Below are 26,025 nucleotides of genomic sequence, written 5' to 3' on the forward strand. Positions count from 1 at the left end.
GGAAAACATATATTGAGCTTATGTAGTGACTTTCCAGCTCAATTACCCAGAGGCCTCCCATGTTTTTTTATTAACAGAAGTTTGCTTACACGGTCTGTTTCCACCACAGTTTCCTCCACGAATAGCAATGTATACTGCGCAAAATTTAGCAGCGGAACCAAGTATTCACATCTTTTACCTACAGTAAGTACAAGTACTAATACATTCATGTAAAATACTCCATTACAAGTAAAAGTCCTGCATTCAAAGTCCTACTTAAGTAAAAGTACAGAAGTATTATCATCAAAATGTACTTAAAGTATAAAAAGTAAAAGTACTCATTCTGCAGTAAAATGTCCCCTGTGACTGATATATTATACAATACAACATTAGATTGTTAATACTGTGTGTAAGCAGCAATGTACTGTTATAGCTCACTGAGGTGGAGCTAGTTTTAACTACTTTAGGTAGTTCAGTTATTTTTTAAACTTTTCTCCTATCTTCGGAGGTGGATCTGCTGACAACTCATAGACATCTAAAACATGGACTAGGCACTTTTTATAAGAGGACACAAGCAAAAAGCTTAACAACCACTGCTTTATTTTTTACCACTACATTGTATTATATACGTTTATCCTTTGTTTTTATGTTCCTCTTAATCTGAAAAGGAACTAGTCAGTGTACGACAGCTGTCACACAGATTTAGAGGAAAAAAACTACAGTATTTCCCTCTGAGATGTGGTGGAGTAGAAGTATCTCAAATTATACTATATTATATTATTATAAGCACTCCACTTGAGTAAATGTACTTTCCACAACTGACAAAATTTGATCAAAAAAATCTCATTAAGTCATATAAAAACACAAAAGAAGAAAAAGAAAGAGTTATTTACATTGAGGCCTACTCAGATTGTTAAATGTCGACATGTTGGACATGTCCGAAGTAGAAGTTTTTATGACAGGCAAGCAAAATGTTTGTCCTCTGCTGTTTGAAGGAGTTCCTCCATACTCATCACACGTCCACACTGTAAACACATGTCCCTCATCACATGCCACTGATCTGTCTTCTTTCAACACCTGCTCTGTAGAACAGTGAGGCATCATCAGCTAACGAAGCTGTGTGCATGAACATACTGCCGAGCTGCGACAAGCCCATCCTGCAATCTGTCCTGTCATTCGCAGAGTTCTGTTGTGTCAAATTAAAAATGCTGATTAAAATATTGAATGTTTGCAGCACAGATGACAGCACAGCGTCTGCTGTTATAAGCTCATCAGGCATTGAGATGTATATTATTTTTCGGTTCATCCAAACTATCAGTCATCATCAGATGCTCCTGCAAAGGACCCTTCAGAAAGGCAAACTGTATGATTGTACATTCTTTGAGCTGGCGGCTCTCTTTAAAGGCAGCATTTGTATAAAATTCAGTTTTTATACATTCAGAACTATATCCTACATGAGTCATCAGTCTGGTTCAGAGCCATCTTTCCCTCGGCTCAGAAAGATCATGAGCGGTGGGACTTTGGGGCTCTTTCTGGATAAGCAGCCAGCAGCATCTTATTCACTGCCTCTACAGCACTTTAGCGCCATCCAGTGGCATAATTTGCAAGATTAATGAGGAATGATGCACTGCAAGTAGCCTAAAGTAAGCTGCATGCCCTTTCCTTCCTTTTGGGTGTCATATAAATCTGTAAAAACATTCAGGCTATCTTGGTTATAAGACAAAAGCAAAAACACTTCACCGTTTAGGCATGGATAAAAGCATTTCCAGCCTTATCAGCTCAACATTTTTGTGTATAATAATAATAATAATACCATACTCCCTCGGCTCTCAGCTCACAGAGAGGCAGGCCAGGGTCAATGCAGAATGCAGTGGATCTATGCAGTACACAAATAGCAGACGGAGATACATCATTGATTAGCTGGCCGCTCCCTTGACCATCTCAACTGGCTGGACTGGAAAGCATCATGAGGACATTAGTATGAGACTATGATATCTGGCCTTGATATGTAATGTAGGGAATCCATGTGAGTCAAATGAGCAAATGTCCATCTGCCAGGCCGACAGTAATCCCAGCACTCTCATTCCCAGGTGGGGGAAGCTCTGGAGTCCCAGCTGTTGGAGAGTGAGATTGGGAAAAGGAAACAAAAAATCATGAAAAGAATCAGTTTCACACAATCGGTGTATGTGTGGCATTGTGGCATGTGGACTGAAATTAACCCGACAATGTCCTTTTTTTAGTGACAGAACAGTAGAAGATATTTTGGAGAACTTAAATCAAAACAAAGAAGTGGCATTTTTAGGGAAATATTGTTCACTTTATTTCTTATTCAGTCAAAGAAATGCAGTCATTTTCCTAAACTTTCTTTACAGAATAATACCATAAAACAAAGTTACATGATTACATATAATATATCTACAAAGCCAAGTCATTACACATTCGGTAGACATAGAGTTACCATATAAAATTGTTTAACCAATACAATTACAGTATTATTTTGCAATTAGTATAATTTCAGAAGAAACATCACAGTTTGCAAAACTACAAAACAGCTTAAATCAAAGCTAGCTGTAAGATAGCCACAGCTAGCCTAGGTATCGCTAAATGTACTCTATTAAACCTGTTTTCCTGTGAAAACTCTATTATGAACATCCAACATCTTTTTAAACAAGTTTATCATTCCATAAAAATGAGGCAGAAAATCCGACCATGATGAAAAAACAGAAAGAAACAGCAGCTAAACGAGTCCTGCTGAAATAATACTAGCCTAGGTTAGCCAGATTAGCTGTAACTGCCTACAGGTTCTTTCCTGCACACCTAAACCTACTGTATATGATTCTTTTTTAGCCACATGAGGGAACTTTGTAAACACCAAACTGACATAGCATTGCCTTTGAAGGGGAGACACTACAGGCAAAAACATTATTATTATTTTTTTATTTTTGGGAGGCTAATTTGCTTCGATAACATGTCTTCTTTTTGACAAGTGGGAAACAAACATTCAAAATACACATTAAGGTGACTACCGTTACCCTTTTTCTACTCGCTTCAATAGATTCCTCCTAAATTCACAAAAAAACATTTGGCTCTAATAGGCCTATGTCAACCAAATGAAACAAAAATATTAACCTGGCTTTATCCAATGTTTCTGTTTGGAAATGTAGCTATGCAAATTAGCACATATTTATTAGGATAATGCATCATTCACATATTTAAACATGCAATTTCAAAACAACGTGTAATACCAAACATGATTGTCTTAATGTAAGTAATCACCTGGGGAGGTTGCATAGTGATATTTATTAGTTAAAATATTTTCCCTATTCGAAGTCATGGAGCAACATTCTATTTCATATGGAGTCATGTTTCTGGCTACCTGATGAATGCGTGTCCAATCTTCCCCCAGCTCTGTGTTTGCTCTCCTACAACTCCTGAGGGAAATATCTGGCTCTTTAGCTGCTAAATGCTCCACTATGATCACTAGCTAGTCGCTAACTGTGTCCGTACAGTGGATTCTTGGAGCTTTTTCGCTGTAATGAGCTGCCTGCTGCAGCATTAAAGACATGAAATGTATAAAGTTGTTTGTCACACAGTTTGGCTATCCAGCCTCAAAACTTTAAACCCTTTTTTCCCTCAGCTTCATGTTTTCTTTTGTTAATTTTTCTTTGTAGGGCAGCATTGAGCTCTGCTGGAAATAGACTTAGTCAGTTTTAGTAACAGCTCTGTCTCACACACATCCATGCTTATTGGAGTTCAGCAGGCACTTGACGTTGGCATCACTCGTTGGGCTGTGAAGCCAGTGGAGGGAAGGAAAAGCCTCCCCTCTGAAGGGCTGGTAAGGCAGGACCAGAGGGCTCCACAATCGCCAGGTCCTTCAGGTCACTGAGTTTTCGAGAGAAGGAGCTCAGCCTGGTGCTGAAGGAGCCCCTGTTCTGACTGTGATCTCCCCCACGGGCCTCAAGACAAGCACACAGGCCCTTGCAGAGCCCCCCGAGACGGCCCCGGAAATGGTTTCCGACGAAGCAGTAGAGCACGGGGTTGATGGCTGAGTTGGAGAAGCCCAAGCAAAGGGTCAGAGGGGTGAGGGTGTGGATGGTCCAGTACATCCTGCAGCTGTCCCGCCAGCCGTCGCTCTTCAGCGCGTCCAAGAAAGTCACGCAGTGAAAGGGGAACCAGCAGACGAAGAAGGCCACGACCACAGCAGCTACTGTCCACAACACCCGCTCCAGGGGTCTGCTCCCGCTGGAGCTGGGGCACACACAAGGGGTCGGTGGTCTCTCTGGTTTACTGCAGCCTTCCTTTAGCTCCAGTGATTTAAAGGAGGTCATGTTGGTGCGTTGCGACGGATTCTGCATTCTTACCAGCCCTGTGTCCGCCAACAAATGTCTACCAATAGCCCAGTAACAACAAGAGATGACAAACATCGGCAGCAGGAAGGCCAGAGCAATCTTCATCCAGACCAGGGTCAGATACCAGGTATGATCAGGGTAGTCAATCACGCAGGCCACCACGCCCAGCCCCTTCAGGGGGTAAGTGTCCCTCAGATACAAAGTGGGGGCCGAGCAAGCGCACGCCAGCACCCACACCAGGATGCACGTGAGCCGGGCCCGTTTGGGGTATCGTGCACTCTGGGAGCGGAGTGGACGCACGATGGCCAGGTAACGGTCCACGCTCATGCATGTGATGAAGAAGATAGACGCGTAGAGGTTGAGGTTGTGGAGAGCGCCGCAGACTTTGCAGGCAACCAGGCCAAAGGGCCAGCTGTAGCCCTGGGAGTAGTAGACGGCCCACAGCGGGAGAGACAGCAGGAACAGCAGGTCAGACACACACAGGTTCAGCATGAAAGTGTTAGCTACAGTTCTCCTTAAGGCACTGGCATGCGCCAACACCCACACTGCCAGGGCGTTGGCTACGGTTCCCAGCACGCAGATGATGCTGTAGATGACCGGGATGACTGTGGTCATGGGGACAGGAGGCCAGTCTGTGCAGGGGGGAGCAGAGGAGGCTAGAGAGGTGTTCAGATAGATCTCTGTCGTTGAATATGGGGAGGAGGTGGAGTTGAAAAGGGAGAGGTCATTCGGGATCCCCATCATGGAACAGGATGTACCCTTGCGTCACACAATTCCACTTCCCTCCTTTTAGTTTTCTGAGGTCAGCTGGAAATTAAACAAAACAGAGGGCATTCAAATTGCAGCTGCCTTTTATGGACACATTAATACAGAGTAATCTTTACTTGGCTGCAGTGTTTATTAGCGGTCCTACTTGATAATTAATCACAGCAAAAATACATTACACTTTCTTGAAGTTGGGCAGTAATGAAATACATATGAAGGAGTTGTAATAATCTGGCTGCTTAATGGGTTCCTTAGAAACATATATTTTGTATTAATGACTCAGATAAGTTATTGGAACATTTATGAAAAAGTGTCAGCTTATTTGTTTGTTAAATAGCTCAACAGAAATCTTAGAAGTCACTGAAACTGATCCTGTTATGGTCTGGTGCACCGGGGGAATGCATTATTAATAACAGAAATAACAACAAATAGAATTTAAAGCAGGCAATCAGTAAGATAAGGAAACTGACATTTTCAAATAACTTTTCCAATAAAAAAAATGGTAATTATGTTGAGACAGTTAAATTAGAGAAAAAAGGATGTATTATCAAATCAAAATAGAAATTGAGATATTATCAAATCAAACCAAAATCAATAAATGATTTCTATCTATTTAAAAAATAATTGTTACCTGTGAGTGATTGGGCGTCCAGTCCGAGAAGTATAGCCGTTTTCAGTGCCTCTTTTGGCTAAAGTCCAAGTCGTGACAATTGCTTCTCGACCCCTCCAAGAGAAATCTGCACTGTTAAGTACCCCGGACCATATCACGCCTCTGTGTTTGTGTGTGTGTGTGTGTGTGTGTGTGTGTGTGTGTGTGTGTGAGTGTGTGTGTGTGTGTGTGTGTGTGTGTGTGTGTGTGTGTGTGTGTGTGTGTGTCTGTATGTGTGTATGTATGTGTGTGAGTCTGTATGTGTGAGTGTTTGGAGAAAACTGACTGGAGGCTCTGAGAAACCAGATGAGTTTGGGGATCTTATAGCCCCCAAGAGCCTCTTGATGATTACACAACAGGGAAGTTGCTTACACGCCACACCTTCATCATTACAGAGGGGCTGGACAGTAGCTGGACACAAGCCAGCCTGCAGAGAGAGAGAGAGAACAAGAGAAACATGCTTTCTCTCTCGGTTTTCATTGTATTCCTCTTTGTTTTCCTCCCTCCCAGAGTGTCGGACAGAAAAAGCAAAAACCAAGAAAATCAAGTAAAGATGTGTGTTTGGGTAATAGCTGCGTATCCAACTACTGTAGACACACAACCATGTGTCATACATGACCATAATTAATACGACAAAAGTGTGTTCGAGGTGTCACCTTAAAGCCCTAACTTTCCCCGACGGGGGCCTCTGACCCGTGGAACGGAGGCTGTGTGTTAATTAGCCGAGCCTCGCACTTTGTGTCATATTCGTCCTGCCAGCGGTCAGATAAGCCATGGGAACTATTTACTCTCTCTCAGCGGAAGTCAAGCCAGCCGCCGGGGCAGAGGAAGGGAGGGAAGGCACAGTGTGGAAGATGAATGAGGAGGAGGGGGAGCAGATACTGCAGGGAGTGAACAAGGAGATGAGAAGGAAAGATGAGGAGAAAGAGGAGGGAAAGGAGAGAAAGCGGAGATTCCCTCCAGTGGTTTTTCATTAAAGCCTCTGGTAAAAGTTAATGAGGGATGCACGCAAAGCCCTGAGACTGATTACATCACAGCGACTTTGATCAACAGTGTGAGCGGGCATCTCTCCCTGTTTGTGCACGTGCATTTACACGTGCACATGTGCGTTTATGCTTCAATACTTGTGCAACTGGATGTACTTAATCTCAGCCTGGCACGCACGCATCGACGCAATGTGCTCACCCCTGTTTACATGCCTGTTGAGATGTGTGTGTGCACTCTGCTCCATTGAGTATCTATCAGGATGTGACATGTTCTAATAGCCGTGGGAAAGCTGACGGTGAGGATGACAGATGAAGGTGAGACAGAAAGCCACACATTTTGAAGGCCGCAAAAATGAAGAGCTCAGTCGCATGCCTTCTTGCAGGATATGAGAAATTGGGAATTCGCTGTATGGCACATAAGTGTTCAAATATTATGCTAGGCATATGCTTCCCAAAACGGAAACTTCATAATGCAGTATTATTCCACTGGCATGCTGGGTATGCACAGTTGTTCTCACACATAGCAGGCAACAACTAAGAAGAGAAATTGATGGTTTCATGCTGGCCAACAGAAATAGAAGATGACAGAAAACAGAACTATGTCTCCCCACAGTTCTTCTGTGAGCCAGTGGTTACATTTACTCAAGAACTGTAGGCCTACTGTAATTTTAAGGCACTTTTAAGGCATTAACATTTTCTGCTACATTATGGTTCCACTTCACCAAATTTTACTTTACTTCACTAAGACTTTTCTGACAGTAATCTTACACATTAACATACAAAACATATGATTAGTTTAGGAAACATGATGCACACCCAGAGATGAAACTATATATATATATATACAGTACTTTATATATAAAGTATATATACTGTAAAGTATATATCTCAATCATCAGTAACGAGTTGACAGAATTGGACAAGCAATTTCAAGGCCCTGCATCCATACAATGCAGTACTGTAAATACTGTAAATAGTCTTAAAGATAGTACATGGGACCATAGAAACAGTGTCTGATAATGTGTTGGTTTTATTGTTTATTTACGTTAAATTTGTAATTGCTGCTAGCATGACTTAAACGTTACTTAAGTAACTTAAACGTAAGAAACTGTTAAAGGTGCTGTAGGTAGGATTGTGAAGATCCAGGACTTAGCCAAAAAGTTTGAACATCGACAACTTCTCAGTCGCTCCCCACTTTCTGCGAAAGCCAAAACCGGTCTCCTAAGCCCCTCCCCCCACAAGGGAGAATTAATGCGTACATGAGCAGTGATTGACACCCAGTTAGACCCCCCCACGCCCCCCGGCCCTGATTGGTGCATCTGAAAAGGGAGCGGTGGATTTTTATAAATAACACTACAGGCTGTAGGTGGTGCCAGAGGAGCCAGATTGTTTTTTTTAAATGACCTGCTTCATGTAGTTCTACTGGAACATAGGGTCAGTTTCAGAAAGTTGGTTTTATAAGGCTTACCTACTGCACCTTTAAGTATAAAAGTATTATCACCAAAACACACTTACTGTGTTAAAAAAAATAACAGCACCAATCATGCAGAATACCATCTTTCAGAGTGTTAACTTATATATAATATTACAAATTACAGGATTCCTGCATGTAACATTACACGTAAGCAGTAGCAAAGTGATTGTAAAAAACTGTAACATCAACAAGGAAGAACTTCAGTTTCTGACCCCTGGTTCAATCCCCAGGCCAGGCATGACTTTTTCGACTTTTTTTGACATACTATACGGTTTTTAACAGAGCTAACTCGGTGGCATGTTGGCTCAATTGTTACCAGTGCTGCAAATAATACCAGCAAATAGGAACTGCAGAGTTTCACCCTTGGTTCGATCCCCAGTCCGACCATGACCTTTTCCGACATACTATACTATGACTATTTACGACATACCATACTATGACCATTTTCGAGAGACTATACTATGACTTTTTTGGTCATACTATACTATGCCTTTTTTAACCACTTTTTTCGACATACTATAATATAATGGATTTCAACGCAGCATGTTGGCCCAATGGCTACCAATGCTGCAAACAATACCAACAAGGAAGACATTACGATTCCTACCCCTGGTTTGATCCCCAGGCCGGGCACGACTTTTTTATAGTATATATTATCCCTTTTTTCGATATACTAAGCTAGGACTTTTTAATTGCTTTTTTCGACATACTATGGTGTAACTGTTTTCACCAGACTATTTGGTGACACAGCGGCTCAGTGATTAGCACTTCCCCAACCAGCACCAGCCAGTAAGCAGCGCAGACTTTGACCCTTAGTTCGATACCTTTTTTGACATACTATACTATGACATTTTTATCACTTTTTCTGACATACTCTACTATGACTTTTTATCACCTTTTTCATATACTATAAAAATACTTTTTATGACTTGGCCTGGTGTGTGTGGAGTTTGCATGTTCTTCCAGAGTTTCTTTGACATACTATTTATGATTTTTTCATTTCTTTTTCAACATACTATACTATGACTTTGTTTTATCACATTTTATCACTTTCATCTATGACAATTTTATGTTAATTTTCAATATACTCTGCTATGACTGTCACTTTTTCGACATACTATACTATGACTTTATAACTTTTTTCGACATACACTATGACTTTTAAGAATTTTTGGGCATTTTAGGCCTTCATTTGATGGGACAGCTCAGACAGAGAGGGGGGAATGACCTGCAGCAAAGGGCTGCAGGTTGGAATTGAACCACTGGCCGCTGCGGCAAGGACTGAGCCGCTGAACATGAGGCGAAAGCTCTACCAGGCGAGCTACTTATTTGTCAAAAAGAAGTTTTTTTGACATACTATACTATGACTTTGTTTACTTAAAGGATCTGAATACTTCTTCCACCACTGACCTTTGCCAACATTTGGAGGGGCACTCTCACTTTCTACAGTATCTTCAGAAAATCTGTTCAGTTGGCTTGTATTATTGTGCACATGTTCATACGTGTTTCCCTTTGTATGGCATTCATCGCACGTTAAACCATGTTTGCGGTAATTCTGCCACCAAATTAAAAACCTGCTCTGTTAGATGCATGAATTGAGGCTGATTAACAATTTGAGCATGTGTGTGTGGGAGTGTGTGTCTGTGTGGGTGTTTGTCTGATGATCCAAAAGCCAGTGTCCATACTGGCAGCAGATAAGGAGCAGAGAGCATTAAACCTTAACTTACGTCAAAACTCTTACATAACATCAATCTCCCAGCCAATTATTTTTTCCCTGTTTTCAATTTTTTTCTGGATTAATAGCATGCCATTTTTTTGTCTTTCTTCTGCTCTCATTAACAAGATCTACATTTTTATTTATATATTGTATATTTGTGGATGTTGCTGCAACCAAAAAGTTATACAGCTATCAGTAGTCTGCAAAACAACAAATGATTAGCATCAGCTCGTTTTATCTTCATGAAGAAAAAGAGAGGAAACGGTGTGCACAAGATCATGCGCACAGACTGTGTAAACACACATACACACACACACTGACATGCACAAGTAAACATATACTGTATTTACAAACACTCTAAATAGCTTACATAATTGTAATGTTTATATGTTTTGCAGATAAATGTGCTATGTGTTTATTTGACTATGGGGGTCTCCCTTGCTGGCCGTATCCTGGGAAGATAACCACCACAGACCGTAACCGTCATGAAGTCCTCTGTGGAAAATATGGCTCATGGGGGTTAGAGGGGAGAGGTCAGGGTTGTAAGCCCTGCTTCCTCTCTGCTGGTCAGTTCTGGACTACATGACAGAATCCAGTCTAACATTTGTTCTCAGAACATAATCATAGCTGCTGCTTGTGTGGGATGCTTCCCCCCCCCCCCTCTTTCCATATGTGTAGGGGACCCTTGAGAGAGGTGAGATGAGGCTATACTTAGCTTCACATTTTGCAACACTGGCCCCTATGCCTATAGCAACAAGATGTCCAAGGATTGCACAGACTTCCAGCATTCCCACTCTCTCTCTGCTCTGTTCTATTTTGATCTTAGTCAATATGTTCCATGTGGTTTTATTAATGCTGTTGGTGGGTAATGAATCTACAAGACAGAGTTGTTTCTGGAGGGTTTCTTTTTTATCAGAACATTTGGCAGCGCTTGTCTAAAATACAGCCCAGTCACCAGCCAACAAGTCCCTTAACCCCTCGACTCAAAGCAGCAGCACAAGCTGTAGCTCCGATTACACAGCAAGCCTGGTTCCCATATGTGTTTTTCTCCCATGTATAACAGGAAGAAGGATGAGAAAGTATTGACGTTTAATTGATCGGACATCTCCAAGTTTTTTTCCCTCTTATACACATATGTGAGCATGCACACACACCACACAGAGTCCCAAGGGTCGTGACTCTGGTCAATCTCATGCAGGGTTTATGAGGTCCAGGGAGCTCCGGTTCCTCTGAGGAGCAGTTAAAAAGCTATAAAGATGTTAACAGATAGCCTGGTCCCTCAGTATAAACTGTGCTCACGCAAATAAGCAAAAACATGTGGCACCAAAAATTATTGAAAGTAGACACGCTATTCCTGGTGTTAATATACAATACGTTTGTTGCGCAAACCTTCCAAATTCCTCAACGTATATTATTTCCATGACTATCATTTGTCCATCTTTATGTTGGACATGTTTTTTGTTATAGAAATGTTAATGGGTTCAATCTGCCAGCTTTTGTTTCAGGAAACCATGACTAGGATCCGATTTACTAGCAGTTTCAATATTTGTACACAATTTGGCAAGCAGTTCTCATGTACGTTTCTACTAAATGAGTAAATTGTAGCATTTCATGTAACATGACTGAGAGGCTAAGCATAGGCACAGTGGGGCCTTGAGCTAAATGCTAAAATAAACAAAGTGTGTTTACAGTGTTGACCATCTTAGTTCAATGGTTAGCATGTTAACATTCCATAATTAGCACTTCATTTTTTTTTTTTTTAGACTAAACACAAAGTACAGCTGAGGCTGACAGGATTGTCATTCATTTTGCCATTATTTGGTTATGAACCATATTATTGAAGAAAGGAAAAAAAAAACATACAAAGAAAGAGAAATCCTCATTTGAAGCAGAAGTAAAATATCTGTGTGTGCACAATTCTGGTTACCATTAGCTACACTACAGAAACAAGTGGGTTTAATGGTTTCCCTGGAGACAAAAGGCTTTCTATATGTGATGATTTAGGTGTGATTGAAGATTAAGTTAATCTCCTGTTGAGCTGCTAATTGTGTGATATTTAATAGGAAGGCCCATTTATAATAAACAAAGTCCTTTGTAATGTTATGTTATGTGTAAGGTATGTGCTTACCTGACATGTTTCACCACTGAATCTGTTTGGTATCTCAAAAGTCTGTGTGCTGAGCACTTATTGTGCATGACAATAAATAACTGAATAAGTAAGTATTTAGTAATTGACAAAGCACAACATAAAATCAAGAAAAATATAGATTTATTTTTGATTCTAAACAACTGAAGACAATTTTTGATGTAATACAATTGAACAGCACTAGTCGATCTTATAACTATTACCAGCACATTTGCAGTATTTTCAGCATACCGACGCAGTGGGCTAAATTATAATAAATAAAAGCACCATGCACTCGTGACTTTGAAAGCTTTCGCACAAAACCCAATAATTGCCAAATGACACATACAGAGAGAAAAATTCACAGTCTGCCATCTGTGGATTAAAAGACTTGTAAACAGTTGTGGGTGTATTTTTTCCATGTCCATGTCATGTTTCTACACAAACACACTCATTCTGTGTACAGGAATTGCTGCTTTGCTGCTACAAAACAAATGTACTTGCACCTTTTCTCTGGAAATTTAAATGATGTGGGCCAAAGAAATGAGAATGGAAATGTTGATGAAAGACTTCCAAACTCTGCTTGCTTGCAAAATGGCCTACTTACACAGCATAATGGTACAGAGTGTATGTTAATCTGAATGAGATACGAGATGGCAGTGTGGGAATGAGGTTTCTCCTGCGGCCGGCTGTAGTCTCTCAGCTGCGTGTGCTGTACAGGTCTTCATCCTCAGGGCTGGACTGGCCAAAGTCCATTAGAGAAGGGTCTGGCTTGAAAGCGGAGCCCCCTGGAGGGCAGCAAGAGAAAAGCAACAAAAGCTCAGTCACAAGCACAGAAATATCACATGCTGGTCCAGAGTGACAATAAATGCATCAGAGGAACAACTAAAATCACTAGATAACCCAAATTAGAACCAACAACAGACAAAGAGCACCAGGGTCAAAGCCAGTGCAGTTTTGTGATCTTGCAATACTAGTCAACTAGTGTTCAGTACACAAAGACACACAACATCTCTTCCTCTAATTACCAGAATTCAGAGTGATCTGGATGTGCTGGGTAATATGCATATGTTTTCCTTAGAGACTGATTCTGCTATCGTTTAAGTTCCAAACTGCATATGCCCAAATGCTGACCCTGGTAGCATTACATCAGATCCCTCTCATGGTTTATTTGGTGGATATTATTCTTTTCTGTCCAACAGAAGGCTCCCACATGTTATGGTTCAGAAAATAGCTTGCAGAAGTCCTTCACTCCTCAATTTGTCAAACCTGATTTGTTTTTTCATGTATGTCAGAGCTGGCTTGTGACGCAAGACAAATTTCAGTGGAAACTGACAATAGCATGATCAAATGTCAGCTGGCTGTCTGTAAATTTACCACCACACAGACTAACAATCACAAGACCCAACACATTCAGGTGCCTTGTGTGCGTGTGTGTGTGCGGCTCCAGTAAGTCCATGCCTAACTCTAGAACCAGAGCAGTGGTGCAGCGTTGTTCCCAGTACCTTTGCCGTTTTCTGCTGCAGGCTGTTGTTGAGGAGGTGGTGGGGGTGTTGTGAGTGTCGGGGTTGGAGTCTCCTCCACAGCGGCACCTTGTGGCGGGTCAGCTAACTCTTGAGCAGCAGGTTCAGGCTCAGGTGATTCAACAACTGGCACTGTGGAGAAGTCAAAATACAACAGGGGGTCAGCAACGGGAAGATGAACTGATGTGTTTCCACCTTTATGGAAACTGCTATGTGACTTCATAATATGATTATTAATAGTAATAACATTGAAAAAGTTCTTAGTACACTCTTGACAGTTTCCAACAAATTGGTGTACTGTACTGGTCAGTCCTAATAAGAACTAACACAAGAGATGTAAAAATAGCTTTCACAGAATTTTTTCCAACATTTATAATACATAATTTCTAGTTTTCGAAGCTTTCAATTGAACGGTCTTCCATTTTTCACAGTTTTCCACACTTTGGTAGCTCCAGTGAATCCACTTCTGTGCCAGAAGGAGGCAGATTACATTTTTGCATCATTTTGAGCCTGCATTACTAGAGCACTTTCTGCTCTTTGACACTATGGTGCACCATAATGGTCGTACCTTCTGGCTCCTCTGAGGCCTTTAGAGCAGGTGCTTCTACAGAGGAAGGAACGGACTCAACTTCAGCGGCCTCCACTGGGGCGGACTCGACTTCAGCAGCCTCAACTGGGGCAGCCTCCACTGGAGAAGCCTCAACTGCAGCAGGCTCCACTGGAGAGGCCTTGATTAGAGCAGCCTCTAGTTGAGCAACCTCCACTGGAGTGGCCTCTACTTCAGCAGCCTCGACTAGAGAGGCCTCCACTGGGGGGGGCTCTACTGGAGAGGCCTCCACCTCAGCAGCCTCCACTGGAGAGGCCTCAATTGGAGCCGCCTCAACTGCGGCAGCCTCCACTGGGGCAGCCTCCTCTGGAGCCGACTCTAAGCTTGGCGTGGGCTCTGCTGGGCTGGGGTCAGTGGGGACATCCTCTGCTGCTTGTTTTGAGTCTAAGGGCTCCTCACTTCCAACAGGTGCATGTATTTCCTCAGAGGTTGTGGTGGCATCTGTCTCTGCTGGCACTGAATGTGCCACTGGGTCTGGACAGGAGAGGAAATAGAGCAAACCATCAGTAGAAGCCTTTATGTGATTGTATTTGAAACAAAAGAGATGTAGACAGAGAAACAAGCAGACAGAGATCAATATCTGTTATACCTGTGGTGGTTTCTGTGGGGGTCTGGTCAGGGGATATCTCTTTGAGTGTTACAGATGACGCCTCCTCTGTTATGACAGCCACAGCAGGCTCATCAGAGACAGGAACAAACTCAGCTGATTCCACCTCTGTCTCTGGGATTGTAGAGCTGGGCTCTGAGGCCTCCTCAACTACTGCAGACTCTGGATTTGGCACTTTAGCTGTCTAACATGTGTATCAAAGATTTAAATCATGCATACATTATCGTAGATAAAAATATTGATATGAATTTCACCATTTGATTAATCACACTTAAACTGTACAGAATAAAGCACTAGCATATAGTTTCTTTAACATGTCAGTTCTAATAGATTAGATTTATTACACTGACTAGAGAGGAAAACGAACGTAATCGCTTACATTAACATTTATTATTTCAGGCATTTTGCTGGTGCAGCGGGGTGACTTATAGTTAGTTTAACAGCAATATACGTTTTATTCCTAGATCACAAAAATCTCCAAGCCCCTCTGTATGAAGTGCAGAGAGCAAATTAACAGAAACAATAAAACCATACAATCTATTTAGAGGCATGGGGGATTTTTTTTTTTAAAAGTGTAGAGCAGAAATCATTCAGTGGAGAGGAAGTTACTATTATATGTTTTGGTTTGAGTCACACACACAGTAAAACAGCTTTACAGTACTTTCTATTTAAAACTAGCTGGTTATGTCTATTTATAATATTCAGAATAAATCGGATCAGTAAGACAATATGACTGTTAACCTGTGGTTGTGAAGCAGCGATCTCTTTGGCGACGGGCTCCTGGGACGTGGAGGCGAGCAGTGAAGACACTGTGGCGCTGCTCCACTGCCCTACCGCGTACACATTCTTACCTGTCACCTTGGGAGCAAAAGAGAAAATAACGGTGTTAAACTCTGAAAATAATGAGGTTTGTTACTGGCAGTAACAACAGGTGAGCATTTAGGCCCTGTTTACACAAGCGCTTGCAGGTGAAAACGACAAAATATTTGATCAGATGCGCCTTTCGTTTAGACGGAGACGGCATTTTGGGGCTTAAAAACGCAAAAAAGTGAAACCACTCTCCAGAGTGGAAATCTTACCCGTCTAAAGGGTAAAAACGCACTGTGCGTGTGTGTGTGTGTGTGTGTGTGTGTGTATTGTTTGGAGCAATAACTCAACCTGTCTATCCAGACAAAATTGTCAGCTTTTGTTGTTCGCTTCGCACTACTAGGGAGAGGAGAGGGAGAGAGGAGGAGAAGAGGGAGACAAATAAGACGCAGATTCCCCCCCCTATAAAGCTCATCTAAACGCAGAATAAAAAGTGAGAACGCAACACCACTTTTGCGTTTTCTCTTCAGATCGTTTCAGTCTAAACAAAGCCTTAGTCAGCATGTAGCGTTACCTTAAACACGGCCACTGTTTCAGCCGGGTAGCACACTGAAGCTCCTCCACTCATCAGCCCCAGTGGAATGGCTAACCTCTGGAAACGAGAGCCTGAAATAAAAGTTTACAACAGGGCTGTCAAACTCATTTTCACTTGAGTTTGACACATGTGGTTTACAATGAAGAATGGCAATCAATCTAACTTGGCGCAGACTTAATCCTGGAGCCCAACTTTATCTGGTATTGCCGAGTTGAGAAATGTGATTGAATGGACTCCCCACAGAGAGAGCGAGAGAGTAAGACAGAGAGCTGAGAAAAGTAAAACAGCAACTTAACTTAACTTGTTTCTTATGTGTTGTGCGTCTTTGCACCTCTGTGGTTTAGCAGTGAGGTTTTGGGACTTGTGGCTAACTGTGGTCTGAATGCTGGTAAGGTGCGGCAGCAGTCTCTCCTGACTGAGTCAAGGTTAAATGTGCTTCAACTGGATATCATACATGCACCTGCTGTACGAAAGGGGTGTTGTGTTTTACAAAGTGATTGAGTTTAAGTCCAAGACTTGTATGGTAAATACACAAGGTATGAATTGTTTGTATACATTTATATTCACATTCACAGGATGAATTTGACGATTTATTATGTACAGCTGTTATATTACCACACAGCTGTTTGGCAAATGTCATACTAGGCTAGGGCCCTGAACTAGCTTGCATGCTGCCAGGATATTGCAGGGCCTCATGGCCGATCCTTTTTTATTAAAGTGAAATAGCTTATAGGAGAAAAGTCTTACAGAACCATTGATTTATCTCGCAGTTTATGATCGTACAAAAGTTTTATTATATGGTTGCCTAGGAAAAGAAACAATGCAGTCATGCATTTAAGGACACATTATGTTGGGGGTTCTGGATGAAAGTTGTCCCCAGATAATAAATACAATGTTTCTGTTGGGTTAAATATTCATATTTAAAGCTCAATCGAGAACTAGTCTGAGGTTTCCTAAAAAAATATGTTGCAAAGCCAATTTATTTTCAAAAAAAAAATGGCTACAAACCATAACAATGTAGCACAAGACAACATGAAATGGGAACATTTTATAAATGGTACTGTCAACCTAATTATTATGTGTATTATTATGTTAGGTTTATATTGTCATGTCATCATATTGTCGTGTGTGTTATGTGTATTATTTGCAGGTATAAAAATAATGCAACCATATACAATTCTAGAAATGTAATGTTATATGACAATTATATGCTTAAACATTGTGATACGACATGACTCTCTATGACCATTTATGTTGATACACCTCAAAATGTTTAACTGTGGTTTGCTTATTATACTGTAATACTGTTTGATGTACTAAATACACACAATAATAGATTTACAGAACAATCATTCCCAGCAGGCCAAAAGTGTTTGCAATATAGTGACGGGATCTTAGGTTACCTTTCCGTGCCAAGAACATCCCAAGCAGGCCAGCCATGGTGATGGTGCCAAATCTGGGTAGAAAACCCGGGGGAGGGTCTTTCAAGTAATAGTACACATCTGGAAAACACAGGAAGTCAGAAAACATGAAGACCAACATTCAATCTTCTCAATTGCGCACACCAGTCTGACCTGCTGCTTATTTAGTCACAATACACTACATAAGCAGTCGTAACAGTGAGAGTGGTAACATAGCATAACTAGTAATAATAACAGCAACAGTAATAGTATAGTATCACTACTGGGTAGCACAGAAAAACATGCACAATCATGTTTGGGGTTTTATAATTTAACTTTACGCACTGTAACAACAACACGTAGGGAAATCCTTTAGGGATTAAATGGATTTATCAATTAGTTGTCAACTATTAAAGTAATCGGCAACTGTTTTGATAATCGATTAGAATCATTTTTTTAACATTCTCTGATTCCAGCTTATTAAGTGTAAATATGTTCTTTATTCACTCCTCTATGACGGTAAAGTGAATATCTATGAGTTGAGGACAAAACAAAACATTTGAGTAATCATCGATCACCATTTTCTTACATTTTATTGACTCAACAACTAAAAGATTAATTGAGAAAATAAATCGACAATAAAAATAATTGTTAGTTGCAGCCCTAAAGTCATTCAATAAGTCGAGTCGAGATTTGTTTTTCAGGTGTCAGCACAAACACATGAGTATAGGGCACCAAGAGTTTTGAGTTTTAATGGGGGCTAATATTATTTTATATATTACTGTATATATGAGACCTTAAGTGACCTTCTGTACTGTTGACTCACCCTCTCCTGCATGGTATAGATTAACACTTCCTGTTTTCACAGAGACACAGGCACCCTGCGGGGAACAAAGGACAAAGCTGAAAGCTGAAAGAAACAGGCCACCAAGAACCCAACTACATCTGAGACAGTGTCAGGTGATTTTTCCCCATCTTCCACAGTATCAAACTGACAAATCTCCGCGCAGCAAACCTGCAGCTGCTGAGTTGACTGCATAAACACTATTTCCTGTCTGACTCCTGAACTTTGCTGCTTGCAAAGTGGTTAGATGCACAGAGCACTCGAAGCACTTAGGATGATGTTCTTTAACCGCAAACAGGAGGAACAAAAATCAGGGTTGGAAAACTAACACTGCAGGTGCAAGATAAGACCTCTTTGGTGTGTTTCAGCTGTTGTTCCATTACTAGATAACACTTACAACACTCATTTTCACATCCGTCAAACGGTAGTTTTGGGTTTTAAGTGTTTGACAGGATGTGAAAGCATGAGGTAAATCTGCAGAAGACGGTGTCTGTGAACTATGTTCTCATATTTACACACAGTAAAATCTAAATACCTTAACAGCCTGGACACATGGTAGTATGCTCTCTCTCACTGTAGTGACCCCAGTCTGAATAACACCCGGCCTCTCTGGAACAAACTGGGCCTGAGCAGACTGTGGCAGCGGGGTGTAGATGTTCAGCTGGGGACAGAGGCAGAGGCAGCATGTAAATGTGACGTGCAACAGTTCAGTACTCTCATATCAGACTAGGGTTGCACGATATTGACAAAATGTGATATTGAGATATAAAGAGAACAGGACATGTTGTACTGGTTGGACAGTATAAAATAAATAAATAAATAAATAAAGACAACAGGACACAATTTTTCTTTCGCTTCTCTGATTCGTTCCGTTTTCTTGTCTCTATCTATTTCTTCACTTACACTGTCACTCTGTCGAAATATGCACACACGTGGTCCGCTACATAGGGGTTGTCACGTAGTGGCCCCGTTAGGGCTGGGTACAGAAATTCAATACTTTTTAGGCACCGACCGAATTGCCTATAAAGTATCAAGTATTGAAAGATGCCTTGTCATTCAATACCCAATTTCAATACCTAAGGAGTAAATCTCATTGAGTCAGTGAGCCAATAAGTATGCAGCATGCTTCTACCAAGATTTATAATGTTTGTGATTTGGCTGTCTAATGTTACATGTCGTAGAGGCACGCAGGAAAAACTCTACGTACGCTGAAAAATAAATAAAAACATTTGTGCTGTAATGTGTAATGTTGTAACCTCTTTTTGTTTTATAAAATTGGTATCGTTTAGGAACCGGTATCGAAGTCACGGTATCGGTATCGAACATTCTTTAACGATACCCAGCCCTAGGCCTCATGCGCTGACGTGTACTAACATGTGCAAGTGGCACGATAACTGGCCAATGATCATTACAGCGTTTCAAGCTCTAAATCAAACACAACTAAGCCACACAGTCAACAACGGGACGCAGCGCTCCACAAAATAAACTAAATATTGCAACCCCTTTCGATAGAATATTGTGCAACGTGATATTGCGATAACGATATTGAGTCGATATATCACGCACCCCTATATCAGACCAGACGTTTTGAGACAACCATACCTTTTCTCTAGTAACCAGTCCATCAGTGGGCACTTGGCTCACAGTATACACACGGATGGAGGCTATGCCCATCACCGTGGGGACGGCCACCATCACCACCTAGGACATAATAAAAGTGCACCGCTAACTTTAGTGATCGGTCAGCTCATAGCAACAACACAAACAACAGACAGACAGACTCTAATCACTAATAATCAGATGACTCATGTGCACAAGTGGTAGAAATTGTAGCTCATTGACACATGTAAAATAGCAAAACCACAAGTACTGTAGTCATGATTTCACTTAAGTTAAAGATCATAAGACAATAATAGATGTATTGTTATTGTTGCATAATTATCACATTTATAAACTTATAAAGTTATTATTTTTAAGCATTGACACGTAACTGCACTTTATATTGTTGCAGCAGGTTAAGTTGGAGCTCATTTTAAGGACTTTGAGAACATTTGGGTAATTTAACTCTAACATGGGCCTTATTTCGAAATTGTACTTAAATAAAGAAAATTAGGTAATGTATTTATTTAGGATAACTTTACTTTTCATCACTAATACTGACATATTTTTGCACAAGTAGCGTTAGTGAGCGTTATACCCACGATATGCGACTTTAAGTTAATTTATAATGTAGCGTTAAATTACACCCATAAGTTAGCTACCCATACTGTGGGTATTGTGGATAACTTACAGCTGCCTCCAACTAAGTTAACTAACTAACTAGCTCACTGTAAGGTTTCCTCTGTTAAAACAGTCTATTGGCAAACGAAGCCAGGGCTGACAAATACCAGCTGTTACACACGCTTAGGAGAGTTATTAGAATGGTGTCGTGGTTAGTAGCCTACTGCTCAAACTGCTGTCAGCTAACCTAGTTAGACGCTGTCTAGTTCCAGTAGCATGCACTCATTCAGCGAGGCTAACACAGTAACGTCAGCAAAGAGATTTCCATGCAGCATAGCGTTAAACGTCTGGAAAGTGACAGTCCGTTCAAGTTGGCATTAACAAGTCCGGGATAGTTGACTTTAACTCTACACCCGCACGTTCATTAAAAACATACTTTGACGAAGAAGAAATGTCAAGCATTCACCTTGGCCGCCATGACAGCGCTCCTCCTTCTTCTTTTAGGCTCTGAGGAGCAGCTTCCAGTGGTCTAAACCACGGTCAGCTACCGCCACCTAACGGACCGCACAGGCACCAGCAGCAGCTTGGTTCTATAGGGATCTCATTGAGCAGCTACTGTACATATGCTCCTCCATCCGTGCTATGTTCACATAAGTGTCCTTAAACTCACAATATTGGTATTAAGACTGGTTGTTTTGTAAATGTGCATATATGTAATTAAAATGCAAAATATCACATTTCGTTTTTATTAACATTTTTAAAAGACATTTAAAAAATAATTACACTGTCACTGCAGTTCCACATGTAAAGCAAGTATGCATGATGTGAAGTGGTTTATCATGGGGCAAGGCGAGGCAGGCAACTGTCCAGGGGCCCCAAAAGGTCCTGGTTCACAGCAAGTCTTATGGTTTTGGTAATTCAATAATTGCACATTTATTAGGGAAGTGCCACAATTTAAGTACAGTATTAACTAAGGTGAATCTTGTATTATTACCTTATTTTGTGGCCATCTTGTAGGACTCTGTAGGTGTCAAAATGTAGTGTTATGAGCTTTAATATTTTAATTTATGTTGTTACATGTTGCAATTTCCTGAATAAAATTTATTCAAATTACCACAAACTAACACATTATTGTTCCAGCACAGTGGAGTGCACTGGTTACAATGGACTTGATGGGAAGTTGGAGGCGATAGGTAACCTACATACACATTGCACCGAGGGTTAGAAAGTCAAGTTTTTTTTTCATGCTTATGAAGAGTGAGCAGGTTCAATTTGCTTAAAGACATTTTAGATATAGGCATACACGTTAGCTGTTGCCCGAATAGAACATATTGTATGGCTTCCTGGTTTATGGAATGACCCCTGCCCTTAATTTAAAACCTGGTCATCCTCCATCCTTCCTCAGAACACTCTGTAATGCTGTTTCAATAAATCCATGAACACATAAACAGATCACAGCTCATAGTGCAGAGGATTCAGTTTATTGAAGTCAAAGTTTAACAACTTAAGTTTACAATCTGTATTTTTTGTAATATATATTCATATATATGAAACCAAAAAAGGCTACTTTAGGAAGAATAAATGTAATTTTCTTTCTTTTTTAATATCATCTTTAGTCAGTTTAATGTACAGAATAACAGTAAGCTAATATTATCCTTGAAAAAGAGCAATATGTTCCTTTTTTAATGTCGCAGTGCAACTTACATCTTACACACCTGTGCAATGTACCATGAGGTGTACACCCCTGAAAGAACACACAGTGGAATCTCCCTTTTCGGCCTGTTTCTGCAGGTTTACACACACAAAGATCTGGGAGAGATAACACAGCCTGTGCCTACAAATCGTAACTCGCACTTCTTAATCTACAGTGTGTCGCCTGCTCAGCGGAGCAGCGGTTGTAAAAAGCAGACCACTACAGATGAGAAACGGAGAGAGGTCTGCAGACTGCAACTGTATTGTAACTCATCTACAGCTGTGTGTGTGTGTGTAGGATCGCCAGTATAGTCAGTCCATCGTTGCCAAAGAGAGGGTTGGGAGGCACAGGGAAAGTGCTTGCATCATTTAGTTTCTTTGTGGTACTCTCAAATTAACCATTCAAAAAACATGAGCTATATCTCTGGGGTGTGTTTGATATTTCACGACAGTGGTGACATGATGAAAAACCTGAACCTACGCTCAAAGGACTACAGTAAAGTATGAAGAATAAGTACAGATAGTGCTGGATGCAGCAGGTGCTACGCATGCCTCTCAGAGTCTTCGACACTGGGGGGCACCGTTAAGTCCTTGGCCTGATATTGCAGATGAAACGATTCATCCGGGTTTCACAGACATTACAGACCATTTAGAGGTCTTTGGCTGCCCAGTATCAACCATATGCTTGGAGGGAATGTCAAAATAGCTTTTCGTTTTAGAATCTTATCTAAGGTAAGATTCCTGAAGCCTTTGGACACGTGTCAGTCTTTCTACGTAAAGCAAAACATCAAATTGAAACCTCCTGGTAGGATGCTAAAGGAGGATCTGCATTAAATCAAGTAACTGAGGAGCAAAAATGTCTGCCTCGGTTATTGTACAGTGTGTGTCTTTAAACACTTTCTAATAATAAAAAAAAGGAATATTTAAAATCTATGAACATACAAATAAAAGGTCATTCTTCAACAGTACTTTTGCATGTATCATGCGCTACAAGTCTAATTATCTTGCAATCATGAGAGGAAGATTTCAAAATAAAAAAATATATATATATATATATATATATATATATATATATAAAAAAAAGAACAGAAATGATCCATAATATTTTACCCCGTCCAATCAAATCAGTCCCAGGACTTTTCTCATGCAACACATGACCAGGAGAAGGGTCAGCCGTGATGTAAACCAATAAAAACTGTCAAATCAGCTGTCTATGATGGTGTTGTTGTTGTTGTCTGCCTCCTAGTTGTTCAACTGCTAAACCCCCTGCATCTACAGAGTGAAGAGGGGGACACTGCAAAACCTTGGCATAGAATACATCATACTTTACATTATATCTATGACACAAAACGTAAATAGATTTATATATTCTTCTATGTTTAAATATATTTGTAGACTGTACACAAATCTTTAGAAAATGAGACGGCAAATGCTTTTACCTGATATTTTGAACAGCAATGGTAAAGAGGCCGATGAGACCCTGTGATGCAGCCAATGAGATATAGAGATATAGAAAGTGCATTCTTTGTAGTGAGTGACTCCTTTGAAAAGAACTCTCTAGCTCTTGCATTAGCTGTTTAAGAAAAAAAAAATGGAAAAACAAAAACTAAAAATTGTTGTGCACCCACGCAAATACATACTCTCTGTCTTCCCTCCGCTACCTCTAGAAGCATATCACAGTGGTAGTGGAACGCAAACATTTACATCAGTATACACAGCAGTATACACATATACACAAGTCTTTGACGACTAGAGAGAGAGAGAGAGAGAGAGAGAGAGAGAGAGAGGAAACAAAAGAAAAAGATTAAGAAAAGAGGAGGAGATGGACAGAAACACACAGAGAGAGAGCAAAAGAAAGAGAGGGAGAGAGAATGCAAAATGAATCGTAGAAATGCACTCTGTCAGAGGAACTTTCTTAAAATTGTGTTTTTTTTTTTTTTAACAGTTCACAGTTTGAAATAGTGTGCTATCTAGCCAGCACAATGGTTCCTCAATGCTCGAGACGCTTGTTTTCATCGGTTCCCAGAGGGAACCAGATAAACCAGCATTGATGGCTACCTTTCACAGTCTTATACTAAAAGTCACTGCCCTTACTTTCCCAACACTGTCCCGTCAGATCAGCCTGGAATAACAAGTGAGGTCCCTGTAAATCAGCGAGATATGCAGTGAGAGAAAAAAAAAAAAGATAGAAGAGAGAGAAAGGGGGAGAACTGGTGGCTCTGGGTGCAAAGTTCATCAGTACAAAAGTACAGTGCTGTGGTGAAAAGGATTCTCCTCTGTATTGCTGCTACATAGTTCCCCCTGCCCCCTAAAATCAACAGGGAAAAAAATTAGCAAAACCAAGTAAATACAAAGGAACAAAAACGTGTTAAAAAGTCTCCTTTTTTTCCATTTTGCTCGACAAGCGTGTGGAGTTTATGCTGAGTTCCATAGACAAAGGAAGATTAATGCTTTCTGTTCAGGCATGCAATAGGCACCCTGTGGGGTCCTCAGGATTATCAAAAGTTCATACACGCAGGTCTCAGACTGTCCCATCTATGATATTTACACATCTTACAATGTGTGTTCCTGTGTGTGTGTGTGTGTGTGTGTGTGTGTGTGTGTGTGTGTGTTTGTGTGAGTGTGTGAGTGCGTGCTCAGAGTCGTGATCAGGAGAGAGGATTCAGCTAATGTCGAGCTCTGTGTGTTTGTTAGTGTGTGTGTGTGTGTCAGTTCAGTCTTTGCTCCCCGTCTCTCTCTCTCTCTCACACATGTGTCTCAATGAAGGAGTGTGTGTGGGTCATGAGAGGTGCGGCCAGCGGGGAGAGGTCGTCCTGTCCGTTGGTGCCGGGGCTGAGCTGGCAGATGTCTGAGTAGAGCTCACTGTGCCACTGCTTCCACTCTCTGAAGGTCTGGGAGCACAGGCCAGGCTCCTCCAGGAGGGCACAGACTACTGCCAGCTCCGACTCTTTAGCCTGAGGGGGGGCAAAAGAAAACGACGGGGCGTTACCACATTGCATCCCTTACCAGTGGTGGAATGTTCTTTTAGGAAAAAAAGATGATTTCTTTATTTTCATTCATACATGCAGCCTTTTTGACAATGACAAACAAATAACAGTTCAGAGACATAACAACATAACTACAAATTAGTGACAGGACAAACGTGAAATACGAGGGTGGGAGGGGGTGGAGATTACAGTGTTTAGATTATTTCAGCCCGTGGTGTAAGGTAATTTAGTACATTTACTCAAGTACTGTACTTGTGTACAAATTTGAGGTACTCGTACTTTACTTGAGTCTTTTCTTTTCATGCCACTTTCTACTTCTGCTCCGCTACATTTCAGAGAGAAATATTGGACTTTTTACTCCACTACATTCATCTGTTACAGCTTTAGTTACTAGTTACTTTACAAATTGAGATTTTTGCACACAAAACACATGCAGATTATAAAATACAATTTTTTATTATAATCTGCCCAACAATATAATGGTCTACAAGTCCAGTTGACATGATTAAACAGACCATTAAACACACAACTGGTTGGATCCTTTCAGTTTATAAAATGTGAGGATTTTTCTGCATTGAGTACTTTTACTTTAATACTTCAAGAACATTTTCCTGATGATACTGACATACTTTTACTTAAGTAACATTTTTAATGCAGGACTTTTACTTGTAACAGAGTATTTTTACAGTGTGATATTAG

At 40.8% G+C, this 26,025-nt stretch overlaps 3 protein-coding genes across 10 annotated transcripts in view; all 3 read right to left on the minus strand.

Moving 5' to 3' along the window:
- Positions 1–2,274: 2,274 nt before the first annotated feature.
- LOC120567407 (type-2 angiotensin II receptor-like) lies at positions 2,275–6,070 on the minus strand. Its single transcript, XM_039814365.1, has 2 exons — positions 5,725–6,070; positions 2,275–5,135 (listed from the first exon to the last, which is right to left on the minus strand). Exon 2 carries the CDS (start codon positions 5,070–5,072, stop codon positions 3,756–3,758), a length of 1,317 nt encoding a protein of 438 aa, XP_039670299.1. The 5' UTR covers positions 5,073–5,135; positions 5,725–6,070; the 3' UTR covers positions 2,275–3,755.
- Positions 6,071–12,171: 6,101 nt separating this feature from the next.
- On the minus strand, positions 12,172–21,240 carry apool (apolipoprotein O-like). Of its 3 annotated transcripts, none has more exons than XM_039813301.1 (11): positions 21,114–21,240; positions 20,030–20,128; positions 18,963–19,088; positions 18,410–18,464; positions 17,587–17,685; positions 16,163–16,254; positions 15,523–15,639; positions 14,764–14,965; positions 14,136–14,648; positions 13,550–13,699; positions 12,172–12,832 (listed from the first exon to the last, which is right to left on the minus strand). In XM_039813301.1, the coding sequence occupies exons 1-11, from the start codon at positions 21,123–21,125 to the stop codon at positions 12,744–12,746; spliced, it is 1,554 nt and encodes a 517-aa protein (XP_039669235.1). In that variant the 5' UTR covers positions 21,126–21,240; the 3' UTR covers positions 12,172–12,743. The 3 variants fall into 3 exon arrangements, with proteins under 3 accessions (XP_039669235.1, XP_039669236.1, XP_039669237.1); XM_039813302.1 differs by having other exon boundaries at positions 21,084–21,129; XM_039813303.1 differs by lacking the exon at positions 21,114–21,240 and adding an exon at positions 20,895–21,037.
- A 2,173-nt stretch (positions 21,241–23,413) lies between these two features.
- Positions 23,414–26,025, minus strand: part of si:ch211-26b3.4 (connector enhancer of kinase suppressor of ras 2) — a 76,621-nt gene continuing 74,009 nt past the window's right edge. For all 6 annotated transcript variants that reach the window (XM_039813306.1, XM_039813305.1, XM_039813308.1 and 3 more), the window contains one exon: positions 23,414–25,293. In XM_039813306.1, the coding sequence (XP_039669240.1) occupies positions 25,084–25,293 (210 nt within the window). In that variant the 3' untranslated portion in view covers positions 23,414–25,083. The remainder of the gene's footprint in view (positions 25,294–26,025) is intronic.

The sequence above is a fragment of the Perca fluviatilis genome, chromosome 10, assembly GCF_010015445.1.
Source record: "Perca fluviatilis chromosome 10, GENO_Pfluv_1.0, whole genome shotgun sequence".
In the NCBI taxonomy this organism is placed as follows: Eukaryota; Metazoa; Chordata; class Actinopteri; order Perciformes; family Percidae; genus Perca; species Perca fluviatilis.

What these genes read in the sequence shown, in the direction of transcription:
- LOC120567407 (XM_039814365.1), bottom strand. Translation starts at nt 5,072, where the DNA reads ATGATGGGGATCCCGAATGACCTCTCCCTTTTCAACTCCACCTCCTCC.
- apool (XM_039813301.1), bottom strand. An exon ending in GATGTTCTTGGCACGGAAAG is followed by an intron (nt 16,255 to 17,586) that starts GTAACCTAAGAT and finishes CTTTTATTTCAG; the next exon opens with GCTCTCGTTTCCAGAGGTTA. An exon ending in GGCCTCAGAGGAGCCAGAAG is followed by an intron (nt 13,700 to 14,135) that starts GTACGACCATTA and finishes ACTTCTCCACAG; the next exon opens with TGCCAGTTGTTGAATCACCT.